Source organism: Pollachius pollachius (assembly GCF_949987615.1).
Source record: "Pollachius pollachius genome assembly, chromosome: 3".
Classification (NCBI taxonomy): Eukaryota; Metazoa; Chordata; class Actinopteri; order Gadiformes; family Gadidae; genus Pollachius; species Pollachius pollachius.
This window is the reverse complement of record NC_136936.1, coordinates 5,652,478-5,661,617: the sequence shown is the minus strand read 5'-3', so window position 1 is coordinate 5,661,617 and position 9,140 is coordinate 5,652,478. Positions and strand designations below refer to the sequence as shown.

At 45.4% G+C, this 9,140-nt stretch overlaps 1 protein-coding gene across 3 annotated transcripts; it reads left to right on the top strand.

The window, feature by feature from the left end:
• The first annotated feature begins 19 nt into the window (after positions 1–19).
• Positions 20–8,383, top strand: LOC307072320 (dicarboxylate carrier UCP2-like). Of its 3 annotated transcripts, none has more exons than XM_079731575.1 (8): positions 20–121; positions 218–309; positions 494–661; positions 835–1,033; positions 2,835–3,038; positions 3,457–3,558; positions 3,966–4,146; positions 4,730–8,383. In XM_079731575.1, the coding sequence occupies exons 3-8, from the start codon at positions 533–535 to the stop codon at positions 4,842–4,844; spliced, it is 930 nt and encodes a 309-aa protein (XP_079587701.1). In that variant the 5' UTR covers positions 20–121; positions 218–309; positions 494–532; the 3' UTR covers positions 4,845–8,383. The 3 variants fall into 3 exon arrangements, with proteins under 3 accessions (XP_079587701.1, XP_079587699.1, XP_079587700.1); XM_079731573.1 differs by having other exon boundaries at positions 417–661; XM_079731574.1 differs by having other exon boundaries at positions 40–121; positions 196–309; positions 417–661.
• The last annotated feature ends 757 nt before the right edge of the window (positions 8,384–9,140 follow it).

The following is a 9,140-nucleotide window of genomic DNA, read 5'->3' as shown; positions in this document are numbered from 1 at the left end:
TTTGACGGGACTCCGCTTCCACGAGTCCGCGCTTCACACGGAGCTACTTCACACTGAATTCGCATATTGGGAGTTTATTTTTGAAGGTTGCAATCTGATTTTTCGAAGACATTTTAATAAGGTAGGTTCGTTGGGTTTTATTCCTTATAATGCTTGGAACTTTTTTTTTCGCCCCATGCAAATGTGTTTTTTCAGCTTTTCCACGTGCGCTCCACAGTGGAATGCTGGGTCGTCGCCCTATATGGACCGCAGAAAAGCCAAAGTATTTTTCGTGCAAAGGAGAGACTATTCTTTACCTGAAACCTGAAGGTGACTATTTATCATTCATGATACGTAAGTGTTGATCAACCTGCATGTGTGGTTCATTAGCATAAAGCAATAACGCGTTAATGTAATTCACTCATTCTGGACAACAGGTCGGTTGCTCTATAAGCGATCTCCTGATGCTCCGAGTATCCTGAGAGAGTCCACCGTCGTCTGCATTCCCACACAGAGCTCTCCTGATAACAATTCGTAAGCGGTAACGGCGATCATGGTGGCTGTCCGAAGCGCTGACCGCATGGCCCCTACCACCGCTGTGAAGGTCTTGGGAGCAGGGACAGCTGCTTGTGTCGCAGACTTGGTCACCTTCCCCCTGGACACGGCAAAAGTCCGGCTCCAGGTATGAAAGAAAGACATCACACTTCTTTTCAATTTATTTTCCCACCAATTTCCTCTTTACTCAAGATGTCGTAGCCTAATCAGTGTGAAGTGAATCATTCACTAACGCCTTGCCTATACATGCGGTACTGTATGCATATAACACACAACGACACACGCCTATGTTTGCTTTAGATCCAGGGGGAATCGAAGTCCTCCGGGAGCCTGCGCTACAAGGGCGTGTTTGGGACCATCAGCACCATGGTGAAGACGGAGGGGCCCCGCAGCCTGTACAGCGGCCTGGTTGCGGGGCTCCAGAGACAGATGAGCTTCGCCTCCGTCCGTATCGGACTCTACGACTCCATGAAGCAAGTCTACACCCGGGGATCAGAGAGTACGCACAGGAAACACAAGCTAGCCCTTCATGGAGACATCATATCTGGGTTTTTTTTTGTTGGGTTTGTGTCTGTGGTAAATTACGCCTCCAAGAGTATGCCAAGTTAAAGCCACAGTATGTTAACCTGACCCAAGTTTAATTGGTGGCAGTTAAAGGTTCAGTAGGTAGAAGTAAGCGCTATCATTTGAGTGTAAGTAGTCGGAAATACCATAGTGATCCATCAATTGGGGGATGGAACGCTGACATGTTGTTCTGATTTTAGAACGTCCCAGTGTAGTTCCGACCAATCAGGGCATCTCTACCCTGAGGGTTCGGTCGGGGGCGGTCTCGCCTGTCAATCACAGGTGTATGACTGTAACATGTTATGCAAGAGCAGCAGTATGTTGTTGATCCCTGTGTTTCTGGGATCGTATGTCGGTATGTTGCATATAGACAGCAGTTAAAATGTAAATGTCTATAGCTGCCTGGAAGGAGCAGGCGAGGCAGGCAGGTTTGAGCCGTCTCCAGTATGTAGGGCAGAGGGGAGACATCTGTCTGCACTGAAGCGAACCACCCCTCTCTCCATATTGACCTGTTAGGCAGACCCACCCAGTGGAACTCTGCTATCGGCTTAAGCCTTAGGAAAATATAGAGTTAGGATGTACTGTGTGTATACATGGGTTCATATATTCACCTCTTTGAACCAGTGAAACAACTTGGGGCCCTAAAAACTAAAAAAAGTTTTTAGCTCATGGGTGTTAATATGTGTGTCCAGTTACGACTGGTATCCTGGCCGTCCAATCACAGCTTGTTATTTTGGACTAGGGCATAATATTCTGTGGCAGTGGCCTTTAAGTCTGGTGTTTATTGAGGCATGGCTGTCTGCTATTAAGCTTGGATTTCACCCACATTGGTTGGCCTAGTGTTCTCGGGTTAAACAGCACTAGCACTGTAGTGCACTGTGCTGTTGTCTCAGAAGACGCCTCTACACAATACAAGCAAAACCTTGTCAAACAATGTTCTTCAGAAACACATTATGGGGTATCCGTTTACATTGACCTTCTGAGTTCCCCCGCAGGACTAGAGTCAACGGCCCTTCTTGTTCTGTGTGTGTGTGTGTGCGTGTGTGTCTATAACTTTGCGTGTGTGTGTGGCTATATCTTTGTGGTGTTTGTCTATCTCTGTGTGTATATGTCTTCATCTTTGTAGGTTTGTGTGTGTGTGTGTGTGTGTTTGTGTGAGTATGTGTCTACATCTGCGTGTGTGAGTATGTGTCCATCTGCTTGTGTGTGTGTGTCTATCTGTGTGTTTGTGTTAGTATGTGTCTATATCTGTGTGTTTGTGTGTGTGTATGTGTGTGTCTACATCTGTATGTTTATGTGTGTGTGTGTTCGTCTACATCTGTATGTGTGTGTACATCTGTGTGTGTGTGTGTGTGTTCGTCTACATCTGTATGTGTGTGTGTGTGTCTACATCTGTATGTATGTATATGTGTGTGTGTGTTCGTCTACATCTGTGTGTGTGTGTGTGTGTGTCTACATCTGTATGTATGTGTGTGTGTGTGTGTTCGTCTACATCTGTATGTGTGTGTCTACATCTGTATGTATGTGTGTGTGTATGTGTGTGTGTACATCTGTGTGTGTGTGTGTGTGTGTGTGTGTGTTCGTCTACATCTGTATGTATGTGTGTGTGTGTGTGTGTACATCTGTGTGTGTGTGTGTGTGTGTGTGTCCTGCCCTGTGTGTGTAAGCTGACCCTCTACCTACGTTCCAGTCGGGCGTTAACAGTGCGTCTCCTCCCTGTGCCTCTGCTGCCACAGATGCGGGCATCGGCGCGCGGCTGCTGGCCGGCTGCACCACGGGGGGCCTAGCGGTGGCCGTGGCCCAGCCCACCGACGTGGTCAAGGTCCGCTTCCAGGCCCAGGTCCGGCTCCCGGGGGCCGGCGGCGCCCAGCGCTACAACGGCACCTTCGACGCGTACCGCACCATCGCAAGGGAGGAAGGGGTGAGGGGTCTCTGGAAAGGTCCGTGGTCACTGTTTGAGACGCTGGGTCTGTTTTACTGTTTGTGTTATCATGAGTTTAGAAAGTACTTTGTTTGTATTACTGTGAGCTTAAAAAGTACTTTGTTTGTATTATTATGAGCTTAAAAAGTACTCTACTTATATAAGATGAGCTTAAATAAATACTTTATCATTTGTATCATCATATAAGCTGAAAAAATACTTTATTTGTATTATTATATGAGCTTAAACGATACTTAACTTTTTGTTTATCATACAAGCTTACATTTTTTATATTGGTAAGGTGCTTCGTGCCAAATGCTGGTCCATGACTAAATCTTAACCTTTTGTAGAGACACATAATAGTGAAGCATTAGTGAACAACAGGGTAGTGTGAACCAGGCTGGACCTGTACTAACCGTCCCCCCCCCTCTCTGCAGGGTGTCTGCCCAACATCACCCGTAACGCCATCGTGAACTGCTCGGAGCTAGTGACCTACGACCTCATCAAAGAGCTCATCCTCAAGCGCAAACTCATGACAGGCGAGTGTGTGTGTGTGTGTGTGTGTGTGTGTGTGTGTGTGTGTGTGTGTGTGTCTGTGTGTCTGTGTGTGTGTGTGTGTGTGTGTGTGTGGTCTCTCTCCTCCCAGGTCCAAAATGGGTTGTATTTTGTAATGTTTGTTTCTCACGCTTGGCTCTTAAAGGTGACCTATCACACCACCAGGTGTGAGTGTGATTAGCCGTTACAAGCACTTTTTGAAAATCAGCCTCTTCTGACATCACAAGTGGGCGTGTCCCCCTGGACGTGGCCGATTTTTCAAAAACAGCTTGTGACGGTGTGAGCGATCAGACTCACACCTGGTGGTACAGTACGTCACCTTTAAAAACCAACCGACCTTGAGGTAACGTAAATAACGGCGATGCTCTCGTCGTGTGTGTGTGTGGAACAGACAACATGCCCTGTCACTTCACGGCCGCCTTCGCCGCCGGTTTCTGCACCACCATCGTGGCGTCCCCCGTGGACGTGGTCAAGACGCGCTACATGAACTCCGCCCCGGGCCGGTACAGCGGGGCCACCAACTGCGCCATCACCATGCTCATGAAGGAGGGGCCCCTGGCCTTCTATAAGGGGTACGTACCGCTCACAACCAGGGGATGAGGCTACACTGTTGAGGGCCCCCAGACCTTATATAAGGGGTACGTACCGCTCAGAACCAGGGGATGAGGCTACACTGTTGAGGGCCCCCAGGCCTCCTATAAGGGGTACATACCGATAACAACCAGGGGATGAGGCTACACTGTTGAGGGCCCCCAGGCCTTCTATAAGGGGTACATACCGATAACCACCAGGGGATGAGGCTACACTGTTGAGGGCCCCCAGGCCTTATATAAGGGGTACGTACCGCTCACAACCAGGGGATGAGGCTACACTGTTGAGGGCCCCCATGCCTTATATAAGGGGTACGTACCGCTCAAAACCAGGGGATGAGGCCAAGCTTCTTGGATAAAGCTGCCGGCCTTGACAACACATCAATGAGGATCAATATGTTTAGCACCGGTTGCCATGGTGCTTGCTGACATTTCAAAATCCAAACGATTGGTGTTTGAGGAGAAAACCACCAAACCCAACGTAGGCACGGAGAACCTTTGAGTGTCAGGAGACCACCTCACGACGAGGAACTCAACCTGCGTATCACTGCTCCTCCTTCTGCAGGTTTGTTCCCTCCTTCCTGCGTCTTGGCTCCTGGAACATCGTGATGTTTGTGAGCTACGAGCAGATCAAGAGAGGCATGATGAGGGTCCACCAGTCATGGCAGTCGCCTGTCTAGTCCCTGTCTCCCGTCTGCCTTACTGACGCACTGTGAGAAGCATCCACCGCCCACCCTCTGCAACACACGACTCACTCCCCCCAAGAGGAGCGCACACTTCAGGAAGCGTACCTCAGGTACAGACTGGTGCGACTGCAAAGCTGTTTCTGGGTCTCCGATGCCTTGCTCCTCCTCCGAGAGACAGAAAGACGGACGGACGGAGACGTCGAAGTGCAGGATAACAAAGGATTTTGGTGACAGTATGTGACACAGTTTGAATTGGAAAGTAGATGATTGTGTGGGGTGCAGGTGAGGAAAGACTTGTTTTTTGTGTGTTTATCTGATTTATATCGCAATAATAAGTGCCATGTTTACAACTGAATGAAACCACTCGAAGTGAGAAACGTAGGTAAACCGTTCTTGTGGACATATCCGGTACGTTACAGTTTGGTGTGCGGATTGGTGTCATACAGTTCCGCCCTGTGATTGCACATACAATGCATTTATTAGATCAGGACAAACTTCTTATTGCAACTCTCTCGCAATAACATTTAGATTTGAGAATGACTCGTGCCATTTTGTTAGGCTCATGTTTTTATCTGCCAATAAGATTACTTTATGTATATTAGAATATGAATATTTATACAATAACTTAAATAACCGATTTTATGAATGTAGAAACGATGTGCCAGTACTAGGGATGCTCTCATACCATCAGGGATCAACCTACGTCATTAGACAATACAAAGTCAATCAAGGAATAGATCAATACTCACGCCAGAATCACATCTTTAGTTTGTAGTTAGCAGGGGGGTATTCCATCAAAGTCGCTAACGAAAGCGGCGCTTCGTTGATTAAGCCCAGTTAGAACTAACGCCAACTTCCACTTGAGGCTAAAGCCGTTCCATCAACCCAGTTCAGCCACGCCTTGCTTAGGTTAGTTCAAGCCAGGCTTACGTTATCGTGGATCACGCGCGCTCACGAGATGTAACCAGCCCAGAACCGTGAATGTCGAATCATGGATCAAATGTCCGAGAAGGACCGAGCAGGATCTTTTCCAGCAGCGAACAGAAGCTGCTTGTTTATGAGGAGTACAAGCATATAATAACTCAAAAAGGGAACACCGTAACCATTAATAAAAACAGGGAGGCCGCCAGGCAATTAAATCACCGATCTTTTGAATGATTAAGTAGTATTAAGCGTAACATATTTTAATGTATTATTGACTGTAGATTAGTAATCAGGTAGATAGTCTTGAGGTAACGTGTCAGACTTGCACCCGGTCGTCCTGGGTTCAATCCCCACATAATTAGTCATTTAGGAAGGATTACTGGAGAAATAAAAAAACTTTTCATGCCATTTATTTTCCTTCTTTGAATAGGCCTATTCTAAATTGACTGACCATAGTATTTTTCTCAACAGAAGTCGTCTTGGCTGCCTGCCGTGATACTCACCTGAATGGAATTTATGTGGCTGCAATTTCCCATGCAGCATTGTCTAGTCACATTTCCATCTAAAAGGTGAAGCGAATCTTTAGAAATTTCGCAAAAAAGAAATTCGAAATAGGTGCGTTTCCATCTATCGTATCCTTTTGATAACATGCTCTCTCTTAGATCCTGATATATAGTGGAATTGCGTTGTTGTTTTCCATCTAAAATAGCTGTAATGTCTTTTTCTTCGCTGAGAGCAAGGAAGTTTTACCTCTTCAGCGGTAGCCCTATTATTCACATTGGCCATTGTTCCATGGACGTATTTAAAGGATACATTGTACATATTTATAATTTGAAATTCTTCGCAGCCTTTATACCACAGATACTCAATGGGCTATTGCATATAACCACGTTGTCTGATTAGTTTTATTCATTTTTCACAATTTACCAGCTCTCGTTTTGAAGACTATTCACCGCGCCATTCCTATACTTTCAACATAAAGTGTAGGCTACATATGTATAAGTTGAAATTCGCCCCAGCCTTTATACCAGATACTATAGGGTGTATAGCATATAACCGTGTTTTCTGATTACAGTTTAATGCATTTTCCACAATTGACCAGCTCTCGTTTTGAAGGCTGAACAGGCAATTTGACTGGAATTACAAATTGGTTACTCTGCAATTACTTGGTGTCCATATATCAGGGATTAATGGACAGGGTATAATTAAAGGACATACAAACATAGACATTCTATATCATATATATTTATATATATATGATATAGGTTGTCTATGTATGCAAAAGCTTAAAAATATTATATTGCACTACAAGTTGATGTCGGCCGCTACGTCACAGCTGTTTCGAAAAGTGTGTTTCCATCTCCCATTTTGTGCATTTACTGTCTTTCGCATGAGTCAAAAAGCACCTCAAGCGAGCGGAAAACCTTTTGGCAAATTAGAGGATCTTTATGCGAATTTTGGTGTTTCCATCACCGTTTACTGATTCGGTACTTCAAAATTTGCATAAAAGCAGGGGGATGTAAACGCAGCTACTGTGACAAAGGCTTATCAGTAACATTAATATTAACATTAACTTTACCATGGGTTTTTGCAAGTTATATTTGGGTTCTAGGGATATTGTAAGACATATTTATTATATAAAAAGTCAATTGTTAGGCCTAATTTCTCTGATATAAAGGAAATTACAAAAGTAAGCGAACGGCACGCCCAGGACGCGAACTTGGGTCGCCCACACTTTAGGGTAGATGCTGGACCACTCACCCAACTGCTGATTCATAATATTGTAAGAACACATACATCATGTGGATCATTTAATCTTAGACCCTTAGTGAAAATATAGGCTGTTTTTACTTCATATATGTACATTTATGACAAGATCGTGAGGACTATGCTTGGCGGAATCTTCTGATGGTACACTTGTTTCCGACAGATGGGACTTCTCTGAAACACCGCTCAAGTAAGCCTGACAGTTAGCCTGGTACCGACCAGGTTCATTTGGTCGGATAAATTGCCATGGTTACTTTGCGGAGATTCCCTTAAGTCACGTTGATGGAACGCAACTCTATCTTAAAGTAGCGAGGCTAAGCGAAATAAGCCCGGCTTTGCCTTTAGCTTGGTTGATGGAATACCCCCCTGGTCACAGTTAGACGTTTAGCTCTAGGGGGCACTCGCATGCTTCTCTTTGTCCCACAGTCCTCCATATATCTCCTATATCAGTCGTTACCTGACACATCAGAGCATCCTGAATCATATCCACCCCCCCCACTCTCACTGGGGGGAACTAAACACTGAAATATTCCAACAGGGCCTTTTTATTTATTTCCAGGGCTGTCTGTTGAAAGCACAGAATCAATGATAGAACAACTGATATTTCTTCTAGAAAGGGACCATACTTATTCCATAGGTGTTACCGCTTGTCATAGTGTCATCATTTTGTACTAACACTTATAATATATTTCTCAGTTGCCGCGTTCTGTGTGTATGTTTGCATATTTTTTTTCCTTACCAATTCATGTAAATAGTTAACGTGTTTCGCAGTTTGGAAGCGAGAATTTAATCCCAGCATTTACAGAACAAAACAAATAAGCACATTAGCCCATCTTAGACGGCCGAGCCATTGAGCAGAAGGGGAATTCATTCATTGGCTGACAGACGAGAAAATTGGTCAATTTAAACCCTGCAGAATAATAGGTGCCGCTGACATCGATGTAACAGAAGTCAGGTGGGTAACCCAAAGCTCTCTCCATTCGCCATGCTAATGATCACACGTGAAACTGTAGTTGGTTTTCTTCGGGGGGTAAATTAGAATGGGGGTCCTGTCTGGGCCAGATGCACTCGGGGTAACCCCCACAAACCCGAATGACCTCCTGTACCCCCACGCTGCTTGTCGGATGGATGAATGAATGTGTTCATCTAACAACGATCTACATCGACATCTACAGGAGGATATGCGGATGTCTGCTCACGTGTCGTCGACATGATTCACCGCACTCAAAAGAGTCGGGCCTTTAGGGATACAATGTGTGTCAATATGTTTACGTTTTAGGGCGGTGTTGGGTACGGTCTAAGTTTAAGTGTGGCACTAGGCTATTAAGCAGACTTGGCAGGACGCCCTGGAGACAGATGAGCCCAGATATCAGGTTCACGGGGCACAGTACAGGTTTGCACCAGTAAACACAAAGCATAAAACAAGCCAACCCGTTTAAAGAGTTTCTAACCCTGTCAACAAGTACAGTAAGAAGGGCCATAAAACCATCACAACATCCGATAGGAGGAAGAGGCCTCTCGCAGTTAACTAAACTATCTATACCATATCAACTCCACAGTACACAAACAGGACACCGCAAGCGACATAATAAAACACTC